At 35.6% G+C, this 27,663-nt stretch overlaps 1 protein-coding gene across 7 annotated transcripts; it reads left to right on the top strand.

Annotated features, from left to right (window-relative positions):
• The first annotated feature begins 264 nt into the window (after nt 1-264).
• LOC143233242 (uncharacterized) lies at nt 265-17,710 on the top strand. Of its 7 annotated transcripts, none has more exons than XM_076469233.1 (6): nt 265-389; nt 2,074-3,046; nt 5,381-5,489; nt 10,022-10,223; nt 12,315-12,403; nt 16,652-17,710. In XM_076469233.1, the coding sequence occupies exons 2-6, from the start codon at nt 2,082-2,084 to the stop codon at nt 16,865-16,867; spliced, it is 1,581 nt and encodes a 526-aa protein (XP_076325348.1). In that variant the 5' UTR covers nt 265-389; nt 2,074-2,081; the 3' UTR covers nt 16,868-17,710. The 7 variants fall into 7 exon arrangements, 6 of the variants coding, with proteins under 6 accessions (XP_076325348.1, XP_076325347.1, XP_076325346.1 ...); XM_076469232.1 differs by lacking the exon at nt 265-389 and adding an exon at nt 452-1,103; XM_076469231.1 differs by lacking the exon at nt 265-389 and adding an exon at nt 453-1,103 and having other exon boundaries at nt 1,975-3,046.
• Nucleotides 17,711-27,663: the final 9,953 nt, after the last annotated feature.

Raw genomic sequence — 27,663 nt, 5'->3', positions numbered from 1 at the left:
CAGGCGGGGGGGATGTTATAAGTTTGTTATATGTTTGTTGGTAAAAGAGTAACTCAAGAGTTACTAAATTAGGGACGGCTGACGCAGATATCGCCTGTGTAACTTTGCGCGAAGTTCAAATGTTTTAAGTATTGTCATTAAAAAATACTTTGAATACTTGCTGAAACTAGTTTTATTAATCAACACTTTTATTTTGTACTTAATCTCATCGAGTTTGGGGTCGACAGATATTTCTTCGTGAACAATATAAAGGACGAGTATATTCAGCGTTGAAGATTCGAATCCATGGCCTTCAGATCGCGAGTCAAGCGTCTCTTATCGCCAGATCAAGCAGGGCCTAGTCAATTGGATATTTCTCTCTACATAAAACGTAAAATAGCAGGTCTCAGGTAAGTGACAACTCAATACTATTTTTTAAACCCAACAAGGTTATAATTATACCTTGTTCAGTCCTGGGTTACATCAGTGACGTAATAATTATACGACTTTCGCAGTGAATCTAGTACAGGTTTTTGAGCAAAGGGACGTAAGCATTTAACGATGCTAATCGACCAATCAGGAGTCTTCTTTGCCTTATCCAACGATATCACTTCACCACTACACTGGGAAATCCATAATACACGTACAGTTATTGGTCAAGACTGTATTGCACATTAGAACGAGAATCTAATGAGGAAGAGCTAATTCAATGCTGATGAAAAGTAGCGGAGGAAAACATAGAGCACAAGAAGTGACGTTTTATTCGTATTTAGTTTGTGATTTTCAAATTCTATTTATTAAACTCTAACGCAAGTTAAATCTTAAAGTTTAAGTTTTGGAGCATTCTTTTTGTGAGCAAAGCTTCGTTCTGATTGATGTTAATCAATATGGGTTTACATTTATGTATCCAGTTCATAGTTACGTCTTGAAAAGGAGTTACAATTTTTAAAACGAGAGAAAATAAGTAATTAATAGTGAGTCTCTATGCTTCCGTAGCTAGTAAGCACGATTTGTTTTGTAACTCGAAGAACGTAGTTGAAATTATAGGTGAATGACCGAAATTGACCGCAACCCTTCAGAGTCCAAGAGTGCACCAGGCTATCAGCGAAGTGACAACTAAATAGGTGATTCCTCTTCAAATTGTTTCCTTTAATATTTCTAAATAATAATAACGAAAAAGCTCGCTCAGTGAAGTACGTCTTATCTTGTGTATGAAAGCATATTACACTGATTAACAGTAAACCGACAAACAATGATTTATAAGCATAACGATTTGTATATGTGTTTAGAACATTCAACAAAATATTCGTTTACATATATGTGTTACAGATTTCTCTTCTTTCTCAACAAAGGTGTAAAATCGGAAACAGAAACGCTGACGTAGAATATTGATTTGCTTTCTTCAGGACACATAGTACATGCTGCATACAAAATATATTTAGTATGCTTGTAAGTGTGTTTGTTTGTTTTGAATCTCACGCAAAGCTACTCGAGGGCTATCAGCGCTAGCTGTCCCTAATTTAGCAGTGTGAGACTAGAGGGAAGGCAGCTAGTCATCACCATCCACCGCCAACTCTTGGGCAACGCTTTTACCAACGAATAGTGGGATTGACCGTAACAATGTAACGCCCTCACGGATGAAAGGGCGAGCATGTTTGGTGCGTTGGGGATTCGAACCCGCGTACCTCAGATTACGAGTAGAACGCCTTAACCCACCTGGTCATGCTTATAAGTCATTGTTTGTCAATTTACTACTGCAACTTTCCCTTCCTGAGGGATAATAATGCTAAAACTCGGGTTTTTATACCTGCAGTGGGCAAAACTCATTGCGTAGTTTTGTACTTAACAATAAACAAGCTATAGTAATTTTTATTGCTTTTTTATTACTGAATAACAGTGTTTTTTGACTGATGTAAAATGATAAAACTGGTAGTTCTCTATTTGGATATTTGCATGATACAAACAACATGTATTTCCACTATTTTCTAGTCACAGGAGGCATTCCATATGTACTAAACTTTACACATTGCACAGTTGGCACTAGTACCATAAAAAGTGTGGGATTTCCCGTGTATTTTATCCCTACTATTGTAGCTTTACTAATGGCCGCCTCTAGCAAGAAATTCGATACCCAAGGGATTAAACGTGGGCAACCAAAGGTAGCCGAACCGGAATCGTGTGGAACAAATGAAGTCTATGGCCCTTCCCAGATTCCATTCGCTGCCAAATATCTTCCCCGTGATTCAAAACGGAAGCACAATACCGAAAATAGGACCATCTTTAATCACGAGTTAAGTGGAACCAAATTTATGAGAACGTTAGTGAAAACCCGTTCAATAACAGATTTCCAGTTCGGCGAAAAAGGTTTCGCACCAACAACACAATCAAAAGTGATATCGGAACTACTTGAAGGTGCCCCAAAAGAACGATCTTTGGCGCCAGCAGGAGGCTCTCTGCCACATTACTCATGCCACATGCGAGGACGTTTTTCTGAATCAAATGAAACAAACCTTCATTTAAATACATTCACATTCAGTACTGAGAGTTTTTGTGACGGAGGCTCAAGTGTGCTCAGTGAATGCCTAAAAAAAGACAATCATGAACTTGACCAAAATAATCCTATTGATTCACCTAACTCAAATCACAGTCATTGCCTTCGCCAGGGTCTTTCCTATTTCGAAACAAAAAACAGCCCTACGTGTAAATTACATCCCGTAGTTACTCAAGATTCAGGGTACATCAGTCTGTCTGACACTGGCCACTCTGTTCGTGGTTGTGAATCTACGCTGCTTAATGACACCTTTCTTGAAGACATGGGTATACCTCAAGATTTGAATAAACTGTCATGCGAACTTTACGAGATAAAAAATGCTAGCCAGAAAACATCAGAGGTATCAAACGTTTATTGGTCAGATTCGAACAATCTCATTCAAGACAAGAACTTTGAAAATCTGATAAAATTCTACCCTAAGAAATACGTCACTGGAGAGAGGGCTGAAAGTAGTTTCGAGGAACGACACAGCCTTGATGTTCAGTACTCCATAATGGCCGATGAGGATGGAGACAGGTAGGTCTCTTATATTTATTAATTGGTTAAAAAAAGTACGAGAAAGGTGACTGTTTTATAAAATAAAATTACAAATAGACTTTTCAATAGTTTTGTAATACGTTCAAGAAACCATTTAATTTTAACATATTCTTATGATAGATATTAACTCAATGTCACAGTGTAGTCTGATACAAAAGCCCGACAGTAATTATTGAGAGAACACGTCCAAAATTTGTTGTTTTGATTGGAAACAAGCTGTAGAAACTTACTACAAATCGAGGTCAATTAGTGCATTATAATTAACTTCTGGTTAGGGCTAATTAAGTATTAACCCGCTTATTGATGTGGTGAATCGAACACCCCAGCCTAACATTGCCATACAACAATGATTAGAATGCATTGATTCATCAGCTGGCTATATCGATGTTAGTTACATTTTTCGACCGTAATCTCATTAATTTCTCACAAGATTCGACCACGTTAGTCCTAACTTCGCACATTTAGATAAAAAAAAAAAAATCCTCATAATAAAATAGAGAAATAATTACAATAAACTTATTATACACACTGTATATTTCATCCAATTATTGTTAATGACACTATTACCAAAGATGAAGATAATATAACTTAATGATAAAGAATATCGGATATCAAAATATTCATTATATTAATATTGAAACGATATCTTCAGTTCGAAGTGATTATAGTCATTTGTAAGATATTTTCAGAAAATCGTTTCTTTTCATAAAATATTATGTGTATTCTTAATTTTATATATCTATAAATACTAAGTAAGTCAGTACATTAGTTAAAATTAGGTCTCTTCATGTCCTCAATGGACTTACAACGCTAAAAATGTTGGCGTTGCACTGAAACAAACAAATAAGTTCTTGGAATAATTTTAATTTGCCATCAGGGAATTGATGCAAAGCCACACGAGTGATATCTGGGCTAGTCGTCACTGATTTAGCAGTATAAGACTAGGGAGAAGGCAGTTAGTCTTCGCCACCCACCGCCAACTCTTGGGCTACTCTTTTACTAACGAATAGTGGGATTGACCGTGACATTATAACACCACCACGGAAGAAAGGGTGAGCATGTTTGGTGCGACGGGGATTTGAATCCGCGATCTTCGGATTACGAGTCGGGTGCCTTAACCACCTGACAATGCCAGGCCTATTGGTGTTCGATATATGTTATGTGTGATGTTTGGGAAATAAGTTCAGGCTAAACGGGTTACAAGAATCATTGTGGTCGGAACAGTTTAAATAAATCATTTGTTACATTAACAACTGTTTTCTGTAAAAGCTGGTGTTTGCTTGAAACATTAAGTTATCCAGAAATAAAATTAATGTGTTTTTAAGCATACATTTGTCAGAAGTAACATTGTCTCGCATTAATCACATCACCAAAGACCGAAAAACATATTTATAGTATAGACCAAGGATTATAATGCTTAGAGATATAAGTTGGTTACTCTAATTTTTCACTACACTTTTAGTCATAATTCCATGAGTATTTGATAGACTCACATTTAGATTAGGGCTAACCCCACATGCTAAAATACTAATCAAATTTATTTGTTTCAGAGTGTTCAAATATTTTTTTAAATACACATTTGGAATTCACCATTTTTAGTGCATATTGATGGGATTTAAACATACTGGTAGTAGAGTTTTAAAAAATATCTTTCTTCTCCAGATAATAATAAAAGCTTTTCATTCCAGTCAATGTTTCGTCAATGGGGCTTTATCCGACCAGTAGCACATGATCGGGCCCGGCATGGCCAGGTGGGTTAAGGCGTTTGACTCGTAATTCGAGGGTCGCGGATTCGAATCCCTGTCACACCAAACATGCTCGCCATTTCAGCCTTGGGGGCATTATAATGTGACGGTCAATTCTACTATTCGTTGGTAAAAGAGTAGCCCAAGAGTTGGCGGTGGGTAGTGATGCCTTCCCTCTAGTCTTACAGTGCTAAATTAGGGATGGCTAGCGCAGACAGCTCTCGAGTAGCTTCGTGCGAAATTAAAACAAACAAACAAAGCGCATTAATGATTCTTCGAAATCAGTTGAGGTTAAAAGTCTTTTTATTTCTATCTGGATTGGAAAAGTAGTTCTTAAAACTTTGTTGTCAAATGTCTTATTTGAAAACCAATTTAAAAAAGTAACCATTTAATGTAATAATAGGGTGAAAACACGATCACCGACCTAAAACTTTACTTTCTTTGACGCGTTAAAATTATTACTCTTACACTAGTGTGGTATATTTAGTTTTTAACATAAAATATTCTGGTTGTCTTTAAATAGGTTAGGTATTGTATTAAAATGTTTGTTTATGTTTTGCATCTGCAGGGCACTGCACATCGCCACAGTTCATGAAGATGTTCTATTGGTCAAGAGGTTGTGTTATTTAATGAAGTGCGTAGGAGCCTCTATAGATATGTTCAATTATTTACATCAGGTAAACATACCTACTGGTGATTTATTTCCACATTGCGATATAGGGCTGGACCACATGACCTTTGTTTCTTTACTACACCATTATCACACACAGGACAAATACTTTATGTGCAGATAAATGCGAAATCCTTTTATTAAGGATAAACTTCTTATATCCAGAAAAAAGTGAAATCCTTCTATTTAGGGCAAACAGTTTATATGCAGATAAATGTGAAGCTCTTTTACTGAGGGCAAACAGTTTATATGCAGATAAATCTGAAATCCTTTTATTTAGCGTAAACATCTTACATAAAGATAAATGTGAAATTTGTTTGTTTTCAGTAAACACCTTTTATACAGACAAATGTGAAACACGTTTGTTTTCGGTAAATAACTTATGTAAAACAAATATGAACTCTGTTTCTTTAAGGAAAACCTTGTATTATTTATGAAAAAAGCTTAACCAAACGCAATAATATCTTATCAGGCACAGGGATTCCCCAAAGTTACGTATATGGTAATATATCTCTCGACACTGGAATGGTATGGAGTTTCTTTTATTCTTTCCGTCTCATAATTACTGTATCTGTCATCATTCCAACAAACTGGACGACTTTCATGCTGTTAATGTACTTATATTTTAGTTTAGTTTAGATTATCTCTCTCGCGGAGAGATAGCTGTAACTGGTACGAATTGTTTAGGTGCGATTGAAGTGAGTTTTGGTCTGTAATGAAAACAAATATATGTATATACTCCCTTCTTGCATAAAACAATAGGTTTTATTTTTTGATGTTATAATATGTAGTTAATAGAATAATATAGCTAGATATTCTTCTCTCGATATAGAATGTAAAAAGGTTTATTTTTTTCTGTTAGAATGTGTAGTTGACACAATAATACAAGTGTGTGTGTATTTTATTGTATTTTATTGTATTTTCCGTGCTACACAATACTGTTCTTCTGGTTCTAAGATGTAGGACTTTGGTCTACCATTCATCCAGCCCGACTTGGTTAAGGCACTCCACTCTTAATCTGGGGGTCGCGGGTTCTAATTCCCGTCCCACCAAATATGCTCGCCCTTTCAGCTGTGGCAACGTTATAATGTGACAGTCAATCCCACTATTCGTTGGTAAAAGAGTAGCCGAAGAGTTGGCGGTCAGTTGTGACTACTAGCTGCCTTCCCTCTAACCTTACACTGCAAAATTAGAGACAGCTAGCACAGATAGTTCTCGTGTAGCTATGTGCGAAATTCAAAACAAACCAAACTGTGCATCCACTGCGATAACCACACCGGTTATCGTTGAATGAACAACGAACGAAATATCGTATAGACATCGTAGGGAAATAAATTTCCAACCACGAAAAAAATAGCATCAAAATTATTTTTAATAAATGAAAAAGAAGAAAAGATATATGTCTGTGTTTAATAACATAATATTGTTCAACAACCCGTGAAAATGAAAAAAACATAGCATTACAACCACTACTATACTGGCACAGGTATGTTGATGATACAATTGCTGGGTTCACACATACAGAACACACACTTAGTTTTTCAATCACGTTAACTCGATACATCCCAACAGTAAGTTCACCTGTGAACAGTAAAAAAAACTAACCAAATAGTATTTCTCCACCTCAAGATCACAAGAACCGATACACAATTCAAAACAGAAATTTACAGAAAAATCACCCATATTGGACTACACATTCCCTGGGACTTAGCACATGAAACAAAACAAAAACTCAACAATTAAGGCACCAAGTAAACACAGCTACAAAACTATGTTCACCTGATAAAACTAACGATGAAATCAACAAAATAAAACAAGACTTCATCAACATCAACAAATTTCCTTCAAAAACCGTTGAAAACATTATACGTACACATTTAGACAAAAAGCAAAATCAACTAACAAAAGTAAATATACCTTATGATTTAAAAAATCACGAAACCATATACTGCTGCATATCATATATTCCTGACATTAGCAGAAAAATAAACAACATTTGGCAAAAACTAGTAACAAAATATCAAATTTATTCAAAAACCAGATACAAAAATGAGGTCTATACTATGTAAAAACTACACTGACAAACACGACACCAACATTATTTATAAAATACAACGACTTCTACATTAGAGAAACAAGTAGAAAAATAGAAAACCAGATTCAAAGAACACAAAAAGTCACCTTCACACGTTTTCGAACACTGCAAATCAAATAAGCACAACATAACCATACAAAACACCCAAATACTAAATAAAGAAACAAACTCAAAATTAAAGAAGGCTTACTTATACAACAACTCAAGCCCAAAATAACCAATGCAAAGGAACACCTTCATACCTATATTAATAAATATAATTCAACATCTAAGCACGCCCTCTACATTCCTACACTCAATTACATAACCCCCTTCAAACATGTGGTCAGCTATCGGTCAGTTACCTCATCCTTTTTTTTTTGTGAACCTGACGATAACCGAAGAAGGTTCGCTCCTCTACATAGTGCTTTCTCTACCCATACCAGCCGTTTCTACATATATATTGTTCAACAACGTTTGTAAATGTTTGTAGCTATAGCCTTCACACTTTATATTAATAATAAATATTCTTTCTTCCGTTGGATCAGCGATAAGTTTCCGGACTTAAAATGCTGAAATCCGTGTTTCGACAGAGCACAGATAGCTTTTTATATAGCTTTGTATTACAATCCACAATATCTTATTCTGTAACGCTATGTGTTACTGAAAATTTACAGTTTGTTTTAAATCAACAATCAAATTTCAACAATAGATATTTCAACAGTAGATGTTTCAACAATAGATGTTTTAACAAGAGATATTTCAACAGTAGATGTTTCAACAGTAGATATTTTAACAGTAGATATTTCAACAATAGATGTTTCACCCACTAAAAGTGCTTTCACTAAAGGGGCCTTTGTTGCTCCCATGGAACTGTTATTTAATGTGGACACCGAGAAAACTGGACCTTTTGAACTTGAGAGGAGTATATATGCACATACACTAAGCCTGACTTCCTGTCATGATAATGGTATTTACAAAGTAATTTTGATAATGAACTAAACCGTAACTCATAGGAAAGCTCACATCAAACAGATGCTCGGACATTAATAAATGCATATAAAGACTACATCACCCTCACCTTTGTTTTCTTTGTGTAGTTCCAGTGTATTCATAAAGTCGACACTGTGTTATAAAACTGAAGTTCTCCAAACTAGTGCGCGAATTTATTGTTTTCTTTTAATATCCTTAACATTCATATACACGGGACTTTCCGATAAATAACGTATTCTGTGACGTAGCTAGTCTAAAAATCACCCTTGTTGTTTTTCATAAATTCTGTTGTTAAATCGTTAGTGGTGAAGAAACTCTAACATAACAGTTCAAGAGATTTATAGGACCCGGGCATAGTTTGGCGGTTAGGGCACTGAACCCATAACCTGCTAGTCTCGGGTTCGAATCTTGCCATCAAACACGCTAGCATTTTTAGTCATGGGATTGTTATAATGTCACGATGAATCCTGATGTTCCTTGATGAAAAAAGTAGCTTACGAGATGGCGATGGATAGTGTTAACTAGTTGCCTTCCATCTAGTCTATCACTTCAAAATTATGGACGGATAGCCCTCGATTAGCTTTTTGTGAAATTCAATAGGTATTCTAAAAAAACAAACAAACGCATTGATTGGATTCATTTACATTTTCGCTTAATAACAAATTTTCCAAAGCTTTTAAAACCACATTCTGTTGACTGTGAGTAACATTCGTTAAAACCACGTTCTGTTGATCGTGAGTAACTTTTGTTAGAGCCATGTTCTGTTGATCGTGAGTAACATTTGTTGGAACCACGTTCTGTTGATCGTGAGTAACATTTGGTTAGCACCACGTTCTGTTGACCGTGAGTAACATTTGTTAGAACCACGTTCTGTTGATCGTGAGTAACATTTGGTGAGCACCACGTTCTGTTGATCGTGAGTTATATTTGTTGGGTCCACGTTTTGTTGACCGTCAGTAACATTTGTTAGAATTACGTTCTGTTGATCGTGAGTAACATTTGGTTAGCACCACGTTCTGTTGCTCGTGAGTTATATTTGTTGGGACCACGTTTTGTTGACCGTCAGTAACATTTGTCTCTTCTAATACTTACATTTTTTTTTTTCTGGATTATAATGCAAAACTACACGAGGGACATTTGTGATAGATTTGATGAAAGACAAAGTATCAATAGCATCAACCATTAATTATAGGGCTACCCTAATCAAATAGTAGTGTTTGACCGATACTCTTGTAACGCGCTCACAGCTCCAGAATGCGAGAAAATATAAGTTGGAGAAGCATGACGCGAATCGTAGAACCTCAGATTCATAGCCCGGCACGCTAACCTCCTAATAATATGTAGTTTCTTTGTTTTCACGACTCGATCTATCACTCAGTTTCCTGGTATTTCTTCAGATATTACTGAATTTAAAGTAATCAATCTCAGTGAATACTTTCTATACAGAATTAATTTTGAACTTTGTTTTTCAGACTTCTCTGCATCTAGCGGTAATTGTAGGCAATCAACACCTTGTGGAGATTTTACTGGAAGAGGGCGCTTCTCCTAAGTTAAGAGATCGTCATGGAAACACGTCTTTGCACCTAGCGGTCAAATACAATCAGTTGGAATGTTTGCGGGTTCTTCTTAATAACAGATCTACACGTGATATTCTAGTCTCATATGATAACGACGGTACGAAACCAGACTCTATGTGTTTATATATTCTTTAGTTCTGATCAACATATACAAAACTTTAAGCTACATACAACGTTTGCGATCAAGTGAAAACACTGATACTTGTTAGAATTGCAATGCAATTCATCTTCTTTATTTTAGATCGGTAAAATAACACAGATGTATGTAAGACCATGTGTGTTTCGGTAAAATAACACAGATGTATGTAAGACCATGTGTTTTTAGGTTTTAGTTATTCCAAAATATCCAACTGTTTACAAAATAGAATATTTAATTGACGTGAGGGGGGTATGTATCTAATGGTTAATATTTTTTCCTTACAACAAATGCAAGTGCTGCGTTCTATTGAGAACAGTTAAAATAAGTTGACGTTTAATTTGTTGAAGCAATGTGTCACGCAAACTAGATGATGTTCTATCGTCTGCATTGGATGTTAACTTGATGCTTCTAATGTTACGTCAGTGTTATGCTATTACACCTATATTATGTACAGTCGGTGAAATGCTTTTTTACATATCTACTGTTAATTGGTGGCGGCGTGGTGTTCAGATAACCAATAGGTAGTCAAAAGGTATTGACAAAATGCAGGTTTAGAGCTGACAAACGTCGGATAAAGTGAACAAAAACAACCAATCAAACACAAGTAAACGGGTAACATGTTTTCTTTTCACAATGCTGAAAGTTTTAAATGTAAACCGATTGTTTTCTAATTACCTTGTGACTCGAAGTCGTTGTTGAATGAACAGAGCAAGACCAAAAGCGGAGAGAAGTCTAAAAACAAGAGAAAATTTAGTGGACACCCACCCTACTTTTATAGTCGGATCGAGTTCCTTATGTGGTAACTCATGAGTAACACCCATCCCAAGTCGCTTTGTACGAGTCTCTCTATTACCGCCTGCTTACACAATATAACGATTCATGTTTTACAGTATGTAACTTTGTAAAAAGATTCCTACGTTTTAACGAGTTTCAGCCATCCGGCCAAGAGCGACATGATCAGTTACATGTAGATATGTTATGAAACTAATGTCAGACATAAACTTGCAAGCATAATGTGAATCCCTCAAGAATACCTGGTATGAAGCATTACAATATTTATTCGTTTAAAAGTGACGAGAACTTTCTTTTGCAGATCATGTTCTCTATATTATATAAATTATTTAACATATCATGTACTTTTATATGTTAAATCGTAACATTTTCAGTTTTTGTGGAGTATGTTTGAAGTCAAGCACAAAGCTATACCATGGGCTATAGGTGCTCTGCCCATCACGGGTATCGAGACTCGGTTTTAAGCAGTGTAAATCGCAGACATATTGCTGTGCCTCAGTTGGACTAGTGGAGTATGATTTAACGGACAATTAATAAATAACTGCATTGTAGCGTTTACAACATGTTTTAATGAATTTAGTGTTTCTAATATTAATTAATAAACGTGTAACGTTTACAACATGCTTTAATAGATTTAGTGTTTCTAATATTACTTAATAAAGTGTAACTTTTACAACATGCTTTAATAGATTTAGTGTTTCTAATATTACTTAATAAAGTGTAACTTTTACAACATGCTTTAATAGATTTAGTGTTTCTAATATTACTTAATAAACTTGTAACGTTTACAACATGCTTTAATAGATTTAGTGTTTCTAATATTACTTAATAAACTTGTAGCATTTACAACATACTTTAATAGATTTAGTGTTTCTAATATTACTTAATAAACTTGTAGCATTTACAAAATGTTTTAATAAACTCGGTGTTTGAAGCGTAATTTAACTTACTAGACAAGCAATGTTTACAACAGATTTATAGTTTTTACAATATTCTTTCATAAATCTGCACTGTTTACAACTTTGTTTAGTGGACTTAAAAAGTTTACAACATTATTTAGTGGATTTACAGTGTTACATTTTGGCTTAACAGACTCATAGTGTTAACAACGTCTTTTAATAGGCTTAGAGTGTTGATAAGTTACTTTAATAGACTTAAAGTGTTATAATGTCCCTTTACTGTGATTTACTTTGAAGAATATTTACATGAGTTGCATCATTAAAATATGGCGTTGTTTAGTCTGTGGTATATTTTCAGGCTATTCAGCATTGCATATCGCTGTGAGAAACAGAGCTTTTGCTGTGATCAAAAGTCTAGTCAAAGCAAACTGTGATGTGGACGTACAGGTAGGTGACACATAATTCCTTAAGTACTTGCTATCGGTAAACAACTTGTGACGTGATATGAAACTTTTTTATCGATTACATATTATCGTTAAATATGTGTCTACATATTCTTTATGCAATGCTGACTGGTTGCGTCATATACTAGAAGGTAACATTGTATTTTACGTCTTATTTTACGCCTGTAGTTTTATAGAACTAATTTCAGGTTCAGCCTTATATGAATTAGTATCGTCTGTAAACATAGACTTATTACTACCTTTTTTTTTATTTACATTATCGTGGAAAGCTTATATATTTATGTGGAAAGTAACACAGTTTAGCAAATAATACTATCTATGTAAGAAGTATTATTTGCTAAACTGTGTTACTTTCCACATAAATATATAAGCTTTCCACGATAATGTAAATAAAAAAAAAGGTAGTAATAAGTCTATGTTTACAGACGATACTAATTCATATAAGGCTGAACCTGAAATTAGTTCTATAAAACTACAGGCGTAAAATAAGACGTAAAATACAATGTTACCTTCTAGTATATGACGCAACCAGTCAGCATTACTATCTATGAAAGAAGTATTCACTTGATGAGAACCAAAGTTATATCACTGAGAAACGCTGTAATATAACTAAGCATAAAGTTAAATGTAACATTAGTAAACCAGATACCACTACACTTTTTATATATAACACAAACACAAGATAAAATATAATAGTTGGAAACCGAGTCTGACGTCACTTCATAGATAATACAACAATACATTTATACAACAGTTGAAAAATGAATTTGACATCATTACTTAGATAATACAAAATACGTTTATACAACAGTTGCAAAATGAATCTGACATCACTACTTAGATAATACAAAATACGTTTATACAACAGTTGCAAAATGAATCTGACATCACTACTTAGATAATACAAAATACGTTTATACAACAGTTGCAAAATGAATCTGACATCACTACTTGGATAACACAACAATACGTTTATACAACAGTTGCAAAATGAATCTGACATCACTACTTAGATAATACAAAATACGTTTATACAACAGTTGCAAAATGAATCTGACATCACTACTTGGATAACACAACAATACGTTTATACAACAGTTGCAAAATGAATCTGACATCACTACTTAGATAATACAAAATACGTTTATACAACAGTTGCAAAATGAATCTGACATCACTACTTGGATAACACAACAATACGTATATACAACAGTTGCAAAATGAATTTGACATCACTACACAGATAATACAACAATACATTTATACAACAGTTGCAAAATGAATCTGACATCATTACATAGATAATACAAGAACCCATTTATACAACAGTTGCAAAATGAATCTGACATCACTACTTAGATAATACAACAATACATTTATACAACAGTTGCAAAATGAATCGGACATCACTACTTAGATAATACAAAATACGTTTATACAACAGTTGCAAAATGAATCTGACATCACTACACAGATAATACAACAACACATTTATACAACAGTTGCAAAATGAATCTGACATCATTACATAGATAATACAAGAACCACATTTATACAACAGTTGCAAAATGAATCTGACATCATTACATAGATAATACAAGAACCACATTTATACAACAGTTGCAAAATGAATCTGACATCACTACTTAGATAATACAAAATACGTTTATACAACAGTTGCAAAATGAATCTGACATCATTACATAGATAATACAAGAACCACATTTATACAACAGTTGGAAACTGAATCTGACATCACTACGCAAATAATACAACAATACATTTATACAACAGTTGCAAAATGAATCTAACACAACTACATAGATAACATAATGACAATACAAATAGTGGTAAGCCAGACGAAACGGCTGAATGTCTGTTGACAAACGGCCAACTTTTACAACCACGTCAAACTCAATTCTTCAAAATATTGAACTCTGACACAAAACCAAATCACGTATCTCAAGATGGCTGGTATGGGTATCAAAACTTTTATTAAAACAAAGTAGAGAACAATGTTTCGACCTTCTTAGGTCATTTAGGTTAACAAAAAGAGTTTGCAACTGACCCTTGCCAAGCTCGTGTCTTAGGAACGAGATTATAAACGGATACGGGATTATAGGGGGCGTTGCAGTATATGTTAGGTTATTAATTAGTATAGGTATAAAGGTGTTCCTTTATATTGGTTTATTTTGTTTGAATTGCTGTATAAGTAGGACTTCTTTGATTTTAGGTTTGTTTATATTTGTTTCCGTACTTAGTATCTGTGTGTTTTCTATGGTTATGTTGTGTTTATTTGACTTACAGTGTTCAAAAACGTGTGAAGGTGTTTTCTTCTATTCTTTGAATCTGGTTTCCATTTTTCTGCTTGATTTTCCAATATAAACGTCTTGGCAGTTGTTGCATTGTATTTTATGAATTATGTTGGTGTTATGTTTGTCAGTGTAGTTTTCACATAGTTTGGACTTTAGTTTTGTACCTGTTTTTTTAAATAAATTTGGTGTTTACTGGAATGTTGTGTTTTTTTTTTAAGTTTTTCCAAATGCTGGTTATTTTTTCGCTGATGTCGAAAACATATGGTATGCAGCAGTGTATAGTTTTGTACTTTGTTGTTTCTTGGTATTTATTATTGTTTGCTGGTTGTTGATTGTATTGTTGATCTAAGTGTCTCTGTATAATTTTTCAACAGTTTATGGAAGAATTTGCTAATGTTCATGAAGTGTTGTTTTATTTTATTGATTTCATCGTTAATTTTATCGTGTGAACATAGTTTTATAGTTGTGTTTATTTGGTTTCTTGATATGTCGAGTTTTTGTTTTGCTTCATGTACTGAGTCCCAGGGAATGTGTAGTCCAGTGTGGGTGATTTTTCTGTGGATTTTCTTGTGATCTTGAAGTTGAGAAATACTATTTGATTAGTTTTTTCGTGTTCACAGGTGAACTTAATGTTGGGGTGTATTGAGTTAACGTGATTGAAAAAAACTAAGTGTGTTTGTTTGTTTGTTTTTGAATTTCGCACAAAGCTACTCGAGGGCTGTCTCTGTTAGCCGTCCCTAATTTAGCAGTGTAAGACTAGAGGAAAGGCAGCTAGTCATCACCACCCACCGCCAACTCTTGGACTACTCTTTTGCCAACGAATAGTGGGATTGACCGTAATATTATGACGTCCCCACGGCTGAAAGGGCGAGCATGTTTGGTGCGACCGGGATTCGAACCCGCGACCCTCAGATTACGAGTCGAACGCCTTAACTCACCTGGCCATGCCGGGCCAACTAAGTGTGTGTTCTATAGATGTGAATCCAGCAATTGTATCGTCAACATATCTGTACCAGTATAGTGGTGGGTATAAGACTGAATTGATCGTTTGAAATTCAATGTTTGTCATGAAAATGTTGGCTAGAACTTGTGACACAGGATTCCCCATACTTAGGCCATTTATTTGTAGGTAGCTTTGGTCATTGAACATAAAGTAAGTTTTGGAGTTAGTAAATTCTATAAGGGTTGCTAATTGGTTGCTGGGTTTGTGTATCAATGGGTTGGGCTCTTGGATATAAAATTCTAAAACTATCTTGCAGGTTTCGGTAGTTGGGACTTCTCTGCAGAGGGAAATTACATTTAAACTGGCCATTAGGGCGTTATGGTTTAGTTGGTCAAGAACAGATTTAAAGTTAAAAGAGTCTTTTGAAAAAGAAGTCGGCTGACGTTACATATTATTATTCTTTTATTATTTTTCTTCATTGTCAAGGTGCAGATATGACGTCATTAAAACGTCACTCGTGGATCTAATGCAATGACGCCACGGGTAACCGGCTAGTTTAACTTAGATATTCACTTATCTATAAATAATGACATTTAACTTAACATATATTGAGTGATGTATAGGTAAAAATATTTATCTTATAGATAGATGTTGAGTGATGTATAGATAAAAAAAAATTATCTTATAAACAGATGTTCAGTGATGTATAAACAACAATATATGTCTTAAAGATAGATCTTTAATGATGCATAGACAACAACGGTTCCAGACACCTTCCTTGATAAGTTAGTGAATTATAGCAGTATACTCGTGGTATTAATACTCGGTACTTTGAAGACCGTGTCCAGCTAAACATGATTTGTCTTTTAAACATTTACCCAGTATAATTCCTTCTGAGGCAGAACACGTTTAGAGGTTACATTCCACGATATTCCTTCCTGGTTCGGTAATAGAACTTGTTTATATTTTTCAGGACGGTAAGAGCGGGAAGACACCTTTGTTCCATGCTGTGATGGACGACGATAAACCCATTGTCCAGCTGCTATTAAAGGTCGGGGCTTCCCCGGATGCCATGGACTATTCAGGCATTTCCCCTCTAGAAGCAGCTGTTCTGAGCGAAAAGAAAGACATGACGTTTTTGTTGGAAAGTAGAAAGTTAAGTGCCAATTACAGGACAGAGCAGGGTTGACGAAAAAAACAACAGAAGGGAATCCTCAATAGCTGAGGCGTTTGAACTTATTTTAAGACAAGATAATAGGAAATTAATGTATGAGACCATTTTCCTTCTTTTTATTAGTTATATTTTTGTACATCACCAAGTGTGAGGGACGTTTGATTGTTCTACTCATCACGGTCTCTACCAACCTACCCTCAAATTGAAATTCGTAGGATTATAATAAATTAGCTTATGAGATCTTGGGCTGGCCAAATGTATCAACCGATAGGGTGTAACCTCCTGATCCGAAATTTATAATTATATCTCAAATCGGTCAAAAGGCGACGGAGCTATGACTTGAAGGTTTATACTTGAAAAACAAAACAAAAACATAAACAAACTCAAAACAGTTTTGTGAGCCGTCGGTTACGAATGAAAATATTGAAGCTAAATGTTTATAAAACTGTATTTGGAATAATAACCATCAGGTGAAATATTTTGTATTCGGTACTACATCAAGAAGGAAACACTATTAGAAGACTTTAGAAACACAACTTGTACAAAGAGATCATGCAAAGATCTCAGATGATTAAACAAATTGTGGTAGACAGTTTTTGTAAAGAAGACAACATAATGAGAGGAAATAAAAATTGTTCTGTCATAAAATACGTTCCTACATCTCAACCTATGTATAAACTCGACATCTTAACCCTTGTATAAACTGTATTTTATACAGCGGCAGAGTTAAAGTCAATAGGCTAAAAAATTGTGTTTTTTCCCTTCCATGTAGTGAGTTCCTAAGCTTGGAGTATGAAACGCGATTAGATACTTCTTCAATGTAACGTACTCTTTAATAAATACAGTTACACAACTAAACTGGTTTGTTTTAGTTCGAAGTCTTATTGTAATAGCACTACTGTCTTAGTCTTATTGCTGCAATAATCTAACGCTTTACACCAGCGCCATAGGTGGTTTTGATTTACTAACTCAACTCGTGAGAAACAGCTTTGAAGTAGGAAATTGGATATAAGAGACTAATACCAATTTTATATAGACAAAATGGTGAAAATGAGCTAACATGCAACCACATTTTAGCAGCCAAACAGTCTAAGACTGAACAAATAGAACTCGCGCATCTTAGCAACCACGTAACCTGATAAAGAATACAGAAAAAACACATATACTAGTAGTCAAGTAGTATAAAACAAAATACAGAAAAAAACACATATACTAGTAGGCATGTAGTATAAAACAAAATACGGAAAAAACACATATACTAGTAGTCAAGTAGTATAAAACAAAATACAGAAAAAAACACATATACTAGTAGGCATGTAGTATAAAACAAAATACGGAAAAAACATGTATACCAGTAGTCAAGTAGTATAAAACAAAATACAAAAGAAACACTTATATAAGTAGCCAAGTAGTATAAAACAAAATACAGAAGAAACACTTACATCAGTAGCCAAGTAGTATAAAACAGAACACAGATGGAACACATACAGCAGTAGTCAAGAAGTATAAAACAGAACACAGATGGAGCACACACACCAGAAGCCAAGTAGTATAAAACAGAACACAGAAGAAACACGTACACCAGTATTCAAGTAGTATAAAACAGAATACAGAAGAAACTTTTATCCCAGTAACTATGTAGTATAAAACAGAACATGGAAGAAACACGTACACCAGTATTCAAGTAGTATAAAACAGAATACAGAAGAAACACACACACCAGTATTCAAGTAGTATAAAGCAGAATACAGAAGAAACTTTTATCCCAGTAACTATGTAGTATAAAACAGAACACAGAAGAAACACACACACCAGAAGCCAAGTAGTATAAAACAGAACACAGATGGAACACATACAGCAGTAGTCAAGAAGTATAAAACAGAACACAGATGGAGCACACACACCAGAAGCCAAGTAGTATAAAACAGAACACAGATGGAACACATACAGCAGTAGTCAAGAAGTATAAAACAGAACACAGATGGAACACATACAGCAGTAGTCAAGAAGTATAAAACAGAACACAGATGGAGCACACACACCAGTAGTCAAGTAGTATAAAACAGAACACAGATGGTAGTATAAAACAGAATACAGATAAACACACACACCAGTATTCAAGTAGTATAAACACAGAAGAAACACACACACCAGAATAAAACAGAACACAGATGGAACACATACAGCAGTAGTCAAGATGGAGCACACACACCAGAAGCCAAGTATAAAAACAGAACACAGATGGAACACATACAGCAGTATTCAAGTAGTATAAAACAGAATACAGAAGAAACTTTTATCCCAGTAACTATGTAGTATAAAACAGAACATGGAAGAAACACATCCAGCAGTAACCAAGTGGTATCAAACAGAACACAGAAAAAATACATATGCTAGTAGCCAAGTAGTATAAAACAGAACACAGATGAAACACGTACCCGAGTTACTAAGTAATATAAAACAGAACACAGAAGAAACCAGTATCCCAGTAACTATGTTCTATAAAACAGAACACATGTGGAACACATACAGCAGTAGCCAAGTATTATAAAACACAACACAGAAGAAACCAGTATCCCAGTAACTATGCTCTATAAAACAGAACACATGTGGAACACATACAGCAGTAGCCAAGTATTATAAAACATAACACAGATGAAACATATATGCTAGTAGCCAAGTAGCATAAAACATAACACAGATGAAACACGTACCCGAGTTACTAAGTAATATAAGACAGAACACCGAAGAAACACATACACCAGTAGCCAAGTTGTATAAAACATAACACAGAATAAACATACACCAGTAGCCAAGTAGTATAAAACAGAACACAAAGATATCTGTTTTACAGAAACAATTCACACAGCTATGGTTGCTCACTCTACACAACAATGAACAAAGTACTTAAACACAGGTCCTATATTGGAGTTGACCAACTGAATGGTCAGCTACTTAATTAATAGTCAATTAATGACAGACTCTGAAGTGACTGGTTTCGATTAACAGTTCGATATATCTAAACTATGAGATAATCACCATATTACATTACTCACAGATAGATGCTTATTGACAGATATACATGGTTAGATAATATACAATATTTACGTTTAAACTGCTTTATGCAGGTTTTAAAAGTCATTTAGTTATGTACTTTGTGAACATGGAAGTTTAAATTATTTACGCATTAAGTAAAGGTGACTGAGCAATAATAATTTATCATACAAAGCCGGACGAACTTTAGGTTATTAACTAGTCCTTTACTAGCAGTTGTATTGAGTAGTTTAAAGTTGGTTGCCATAAATATACACGTTTGCTCAACACACTCGAAATGTCCGTCTTCAAAATCGATTCAATACTGCAGACAATATTCACGTGACACCATCTCTTAGTGCCATTGTTTTAACAAAAATATATAAATATCAACCAATATCCTATATATGAATTGATAAAATGAATCAATTAACAAATGAGTAAGTAAGTTACATATACAGTTGGAGAGGGTTGTGGTTGTTACTACAAACGGTCAAAGGTAAACGTCGCCAAATTCTTACAAAGAGAAGAAAAGTAACAGTTTACATTGAAATACATTTTGTTTACAGGGTTAGTTACACAATTTTCTGTTAAATATCAACAGCTACACCTCAACATTTCTTGTAACCAAATAACCAACATTAAACAGTCACCACATGCATTAGCATGGCTCAGCAGTAAATATATATACTTACAACTCTAAAAACTGGGTTTCAATATGCGTGGTTGGCACAGGACAGATAGCCCATTGTGTAGCTTTTCTTTTAACAACAACTAATTATAGATATGCATCGAGTATGTACAATGTAATGGGTCCAATAAAATCATGCAGAGAATGAAATGAACAGAGACAGCAAAGGCAAAACGTTCAAGTACTAAAGGGGCGCATACTTTCATCACGCAGAATTGATTATATTCTGTTCTCGAAAACATACGTATACATATCTGTATGTCCATTGTTTTCAACTAGGACTAATATTCTACATATGTCCACCAAGTTTCATGAAAACCCAATCATCTTCTTAACTGAGTTATAGGACAAAAGGTTGGTGAAAAACGGTCCTCATGTTAACAAATAGGGATTTACCAGTATTTTTGTGACCTTTATCCTAAAAAAATAATCATATCTTCGCTTGTTCATAGTCTAAATCCATTTAACCTTTTTTCAAGAAATATTGCTGATAAACTCACACACTTACAGAGGTCTAAACATAACCTCCGTCCATATTTGATGGGCGAACTGACAAGTGTACAAATACATGTTCATACATCTTTAAAGTATGCTGAAAAAAGTTTCTGTGCCCCACGCTCTCCTTCAGTGGCAGAGCAATATGTCTACAGACTTGTAGGAGCCCGGTTTCAGTACTGGCGTTGCTTCAAAGTTGGTTCAAAACATTGAACAGTTCGAAGGAAACTTGGCATAGAAAAACGCTCCATGGCAGTTTTTATGAAAAAAATGACACTCGTAGTAAGTTAATTGTGATAACTTTTGTTTTCTTTTAAGGTAAAATCACTTTAAAAATGCTACGTTTAAATAGAAATAAATTTATTTTATGTAGCAACGTTTTAAACAATCACTCTTTCTCGAACCTGGTATGAAAGTAAACTAGTTGAGTTTGCTTCGAATTTCGCGTAAAGCTAAATGAGAGCCATCTGCGCTAGCTGTCTTAGAGAAAAGGCAACTAGTCAACACCACCCACCGCCTACTCGTTTCCCAGAGAATAGTGGGATTGACCTACATAATAACACTCCAAAGACTGAAAAGGCGAGAATGTTCGTTGACGGATATTCGAACCCGCGATCCACAAATTGCAGATTGAACGCTATAGTCACCATGTCATGAAAATAAAATTGAAAGTAACAAAGAACAGTTTCTGGTAACATCGTGGATAAAACAAATATGTGTCTATTTTAATATTGTATTTCTACAGTGGTTTTACTTTAGTATACTTATCTGCTAATATTGTGCGAATTCCAGTTCTTGTGAGAATTTTTCCTTTTTCTTGACAACCATCTTGGAAATGCCAACTGGGACACATAAACACACACATTTCGGGCACATATTTTGTGTAACATTAATTGTTTGAAACAATTAATCTCCAAGGGTGCTCGAAGATTGAACAATTGAAAATACACGGTAACGGGTATTTTCGCAACATAGTGGTTGTGTCTTGTTTTGGCGAAATGGGCTGATGAAAATATCTGATCTTCTGACGAGGCAAGAAAACAGAGATGGAGATGGATAAGGCCCATGATGTAGGTAGAAGCAAGTCGGTATCAGAAAAGAACATTTAGTTAAACGGGCCCCTTTTCGGTCAATGCCATCCGCGTATTGTGAGCTGTGCAGACGGTTATGGTAGGACACTAGTGTATACAGTAGTGGACTAAAACTGATCCCTGTGGGACGCCAGCAATAAAGGTGAATAATTTGAATAAATTGGAGATGATTCTGACTTTAGCTTTACAGTTTTCTAGAAAATTGGAAATTCATCTGATGAAAATTGAAGGTACTTTGGATTTCATAAGTTTGCATTTTAATCCATTGTGCCAGACAGTGTCAAACGCTTTTTACATGTCTAGGAAGACGGCAAACGCGGCTTGGAGTTTGTTAAACCTTGTAGAACTGGTTTCTATAAGGCGTACGAGATCTGCAGTTTGTCTGTTTTTGTTTCTGAATATTGACTAGCACGTTGTTGTTTTATAATTTCCATAACAATCTGGCTATGATGATTTTTTCTAGTAACTTGCAATTTAATAGGCTTATGTGTCTGAAATCGTTGGGACGCTGTGAGTTGTATCCTTTCTTGGGGACGCTGTGAGTTGTATCCTTTCTTGGGGACAAGAGTGATAATGGCTGATTTCCATACATGTGGAAGGTATTTATACAAAAAAAGGAGAGGTTAAACAAATTAGTTATGTGTGAAAGAAGTTCAGTGGATACATTTCTTAAAGCTGTTTGGGATGAAGTCTTCGTTTGGAGCTTTGTTTTTAGTTTTTTGATGTGTATCTTAATTTCTGCTCTAGTAATTGGGGATGTTATATCGTGAGTGGCGGGGTTATGGGTAAGGGAGACTGGAAAGTTGATTGAAAAATTTCGCTGATGTCTATAATGATAGAATTTATTTTGGTCTCGTGTTGTTTGTTAAAGTTGGTGTGTTGAAAATGTGTTGAAAATATTCGGCGAACAGATAGGTTTTCTCCCTGTCATTGGTGTCATTGGTGTCATTGGTGCTACTGTATGTAATCTTACCAGTGTCGGTGTCTTCACGGCAAATACTTGTTAATGTTTTCCAGAAAGAGGCTGGGTCACGTCTGAGGTTATCTAGTTTGTTACAAAAGCTATTCCAGTTTTCTTTTTGCTGCATTCTGATGAGGTGTTCTATTTTGTTTTTTGACAGAGTTTATTTGTGATTTTAGTGATGAATTACATGTGCTAATGAATTCGCGTCGGAGCTTACGTCTAGTTGTAATGAGGGTGTGTATTTCGGGAATTAAAGTCCAGGTATTGGGTATGGTTTGAGTTCGTTTTGTTGGGACCGCGTGATGTATTGTTTTTGCTACGACGTTTATAATTTTATGGTAGTAATTTTCTATTTCTTCTTGGCTTAACATAGCCAGATGGTTAAGGCACTCGATTCGTAATCTGAGGGTCGCAGGTTCGAACATCCGTCACATCAAACATGCTTGCTCTTTCAGCCGTGAGGGCGTTATAATGTGACGGTCAATCCTACTATTCATTGGTAAAAGAGTAGCCCAAGAGTTGGCGGTGGAGTGATGACAACTAGTTGCCTTTCCTCTGGTCTTACACTGCTAAATTAGGGACGGCTAGCGCAGATAGCCCTTGTGTAGCTTTGGGCGAAATTCAAAACCAACCAAACCAAACCTATTTCTTTTTTGGAATTGGTAAGTTTCATTGGTTTGGGGAAGAGTAAATTTGATTGAATGATGACCAGTTGACCTTGGTAAAAAAAAACAAAAACGCTTGGAAGCCTAAGTGTTTGTGGTTCTATTGGATTGGTCCAGTTTGGATTGCTGAGTTGAAATGATAGGAGATTGTGATCTCCTCTGCTGTTGTCGTGCACTTTAAAGTTATTTTTGAGGTTATGAAGGCGTAACAATGGTTAAGTTTAAGATGATCTGGATTCCGTTGTGATATGAATGTGATGGTGAATTGTCGCTGATAGCAGTGAGGTTATGTGTTTGAGTGAAGTTGGCTCGAATTCTGCCAGGTGTATTTGTTGTATATCTGTGGGTGTGTCGCTTTAAAGTTGCCGAGTATGATTACATTGTTAAATGTGTTAACGACTGATTTTAGAAAGATGATGTCGGGAGGGGTTTAGGGGGACATGTATATCGCTAGCAGTGTGATGTCGGGTGGTGACAGAGTCTTGATGCTACAAAGTATGTGTTCTTGGTAAGTGGGTATGTTGTGGTCAATGAGGGTAATGTCTAAGTTCTGTTTGTGTAAGAGTGCGATGCCTCTGGTTTTGAGTCTTTTGGTTTAGAAATGGTTTTGTAGTTAGAGAGTAGGAGGTTGGTGTTATTGGTTAGTTTCGTTGATTGTAATTAAGAAAGCATTTAATTTGGTGGCTAAATCCAACAATTCATATTCTTTACAAATAGTCCGCCTGAATGTTAACATTTAATGAGGATAAGTTATTCGATGACTTACATATTCAGAGTAGTCAAGGTATCCCTTGCTAATGAGTACGTCAAGTGTAATACCACGAACCTACAGGTGCTGGTGAGCTGCTTTGCAGACGATGGCTTGTTGAGGTCCGGGTCAGGGGCAGCGAAAACGACGTCAACGATGAAGGCGACATTACGGGCTGGACGTAAGACTTGCCAGTTTTGGGGTTGTTTCCTCCAAGAGTGTCTGATCTCTTTGTGGAGGTCGTGAATTGACTGTGACGGTGTAGGTAGGGCTTGTTGTTGTGGCTGGTGTTTTGGTAGTGATGGAAACTGGTCGTTAGATGGTGGTATAGGTTGTGCGTGTAGTTGTGGATGATTGAAGATTTTTGCTCTAATACCAGCGACGAACTGGAACTTGGGAAAACTCGTTAACATACTGCATGTTGGCCTCCACAATTGCTGCATTTTGTATCCTATCTTTCTTTTTGGCACTCGCTGATGGGATGATCGCCTGCACAACGAACGCAGCGAGTCTTGGCGGTACAGGCAGCCTTGGCCAAAACGTTGGTATTTATAACACTGCACAACGTTCGGTCCTGAAAAATTTGACTCCTCCGCTCTGAGTTTGCAGAACCACGTGATTATGCAGTTCTGCAGAAGCATTGTGGCTTGTTTAACGCCCGTGATAGTCATTTTTATGAGTGGCGTGAATTTTTGGGTCTTTGTTGATCGAATCCTTGTGAAGTTTGAGAATTTCACTCCTCGCAGAGTTAGTTCGTCGGAGATTTCTTGATCAGATGTATCCAGGGGTATTTCGCGGATGACTACAGTTTTTTCTTGGCTCGTCCGCAGGTACGTGTTGGTTGATGGGGATTTCACTGAAGGCATCAGAAGGCCATGGCTTCAAGAGCGTGGTATAGTCTCTAGGGCTCTTATGTTTGATAATTATTCCCTCTCGGGGGAGGCGGCGTACGTTGCTGATCGTGATTTTGGGGAAAAGCCGTCGGAGCTCGGAGGCATTTCGTGGTTGTCGTAGGGTAGTAGAAACGTCTTCCATGACGATGGCAGGTGACAGCTTGGTGTGTGGAGAGTTGGTATCAGTGTTGGTGTTCTTGGTTGTCTGTTGAGAAGGCTGTTCTGGGATGATACTTGCCTTGGAAGAGCATTTTGACGAGGCTGTAATGGTAGATAAGGAGTCACATGAAATGTCTCGTCGGATGAGAGTGCTACACTGGCGTCGGTGAGTACCTGTAGGCGTTGTATTGATCGGGGTGGGCCCTGTGAACGGGTGGCAGGTCTGGTTTTCCTAGTTTTGCGAGAAGCATGATCTATGGTTGATAGTTGTTTCTGTGATACTCCCAGGATGGGAGTTTAATTGAGAGTAGGGTACCTTGAACGAGAGTTTTCTTTGAAGTTACTTACAGTAAAAGTCTTGAAACTTTACAACGAGTAGCGGATAGTTATTTACGATTTAAGAATGAAATAAACTAAATACAACGCATCCTAACTGGAGTAAGGGTTTGGTTTGTATTGAATTTCATGCAAAGCTACACGAGGGTTATCTGCGCTAGCCGTCCATAATTTAGCAGTGTAAGACTAGAGGAAAGGAAACTAGTAATCACCATCCACCGTCAACTCTTAGACTATTCTTTTACCAACGAATAGTGGGATTGACAGTCACATTATAACGCCCCCACGACTGAAAGGGCGAGCATGTTTGCTGTGACAGGGATTCGAACCCGCAATCCTCGTATTACGAGTCGAGAGCCTTAACCACCTGGCCATGCAGAGTTGAGCAGTAAGGGAGAAGTGCATAATAAAAAAACACACACATTAAATAAAATGTGTGTAAAACGTAAACTGATGCACAATAAACAGTTGGAAAATACATAAAACCAAATAAAATGTTGCATCAGATTACTGAACAGTAATTGTTTAATACAGAATTAAACAATTCACGATGAACTAAATACTCATTTATCATAAAACAAGATTAAACAAAACAACCTGATATTGAATAGAAAATTAGAACAAAATATTACAATTTGTTTGTTTCTTCTCCAGCATAAAACTACACAATGAATGATCTGTCAATCGCTACCGCCGCTAACACAGAAATAAGTCTACGGATTTGCAACGCTAAAATCAGGGGTCCGCTTCCCCTCGGTGGGTTTAGCAGATAGCATGATGTGGCTTTGTTACATGAAAAGCACAAAGCACTGTCAATCGCAGGTATCGAAACTTGAATTTTAGTTAGATTATCACATCTAAGGAATGTTAACACTTGAACAAAAAAATTCCTATTAAATCATAACTACTCAATGTGAAGTTACCCGTAGTCATTCTGTCATGTCCGAAATTTGTCATTCACTTACTTCCAAGTTTCACTGTGTCGGTACTTGGGTATTGATGTTGTTAAATACCCAGGAGGGTCAGGTACATTTGACCTCTTCTTCCCTCCCGAACGATTAGAGCGTCTGTCTTTAGGGTTTTTTTGTTGTTGTTTTTTTTAAGCTTTGGGCCAGAGTAAAAGTATATCATCATACTCAGGCCCATTTCAGGGCTCAGTCAATGCATGGACGAACAATAAGTTTTTTTTTGTTTTTTTCCTTTTATTATTTCTCTTATGTTTTTTCTTCATTTTTTATTATTTTTTTATTTTTTTTTATTTTCATATATATATATATATATATTTGTATTTTTCTCCTTTTTCTCGATAGAGAGAATGCTACTACTACTTGTAGTAACACACACACGCTCAAAAGAAAAAAGTAATAATAATTATTATTATTCAATAGTTGAATAATAATTCAAAAGAGAGGAAAAAATAATAAAATGATTAAAAAAAAGGAAAATAATAATTATAATAATAAAAAGAAACAAGGACTAAGTGTCTAGTGCATAGTGGCCAGCTTGTGTTACATTTCTTAAATATATGTTAAAAGGGGAGAGGTATTTAGGACCATTTACATCATGTACGTGATATCTGTCGAGATCACACATTAAGTCATTTTTATGCCAATTCTTATTGAAATATTTTAGAGAATTATGCAAGAGTCTTTCAGATATTGTGTCTATGTTTGCATACTTGTGCATGAATGTGGTTGAGGTGCTACGTGGTACTTTATATGCTGAAGTTAGTACTG

This window comes from Tachypleus tridentatus, chromosome 12, assembly GCF_004210375.1.
Source record: "Tachypleus tridentatus isolate NWPU-2018 chromosome 12, ASM421037v1, whole genome shotgun sequence".
Lineage (NCBI taxonomy): Eukaryota > Metazoa > Arthropoda > Merostomata > Xiphosura > Limulidae > Tachypleus > Tachypleus tridentatus.
This window is presented reverse-complemented; position numbering and strand designations above follow the sequence as displayed.

Excerpts from the sequence above, each read along its gene's own strand:
- LOC143233242 (XM_076469229.1), top strand. The coding sequence starts at position 1,947 with ATGTATTTCCACTATTTTCTAGTCACAGGAGGCATTCCATATGTACTA. Across the intron at positions 5,490-10,021 it reads TGTTCAATTATTTACATCAG|ACTTCTCTGCATCTAGCGGT; the intron begins GTAAACATACCT and ends TTTGTTTTTCAG. Across the intron at positions 10,224-12,314 it reads AGTCTCATATGATAACGACG|GCTATTCAGCATTGCATATC; the intron begins GTACGAAACCAG and ends GTATATTTTCAG.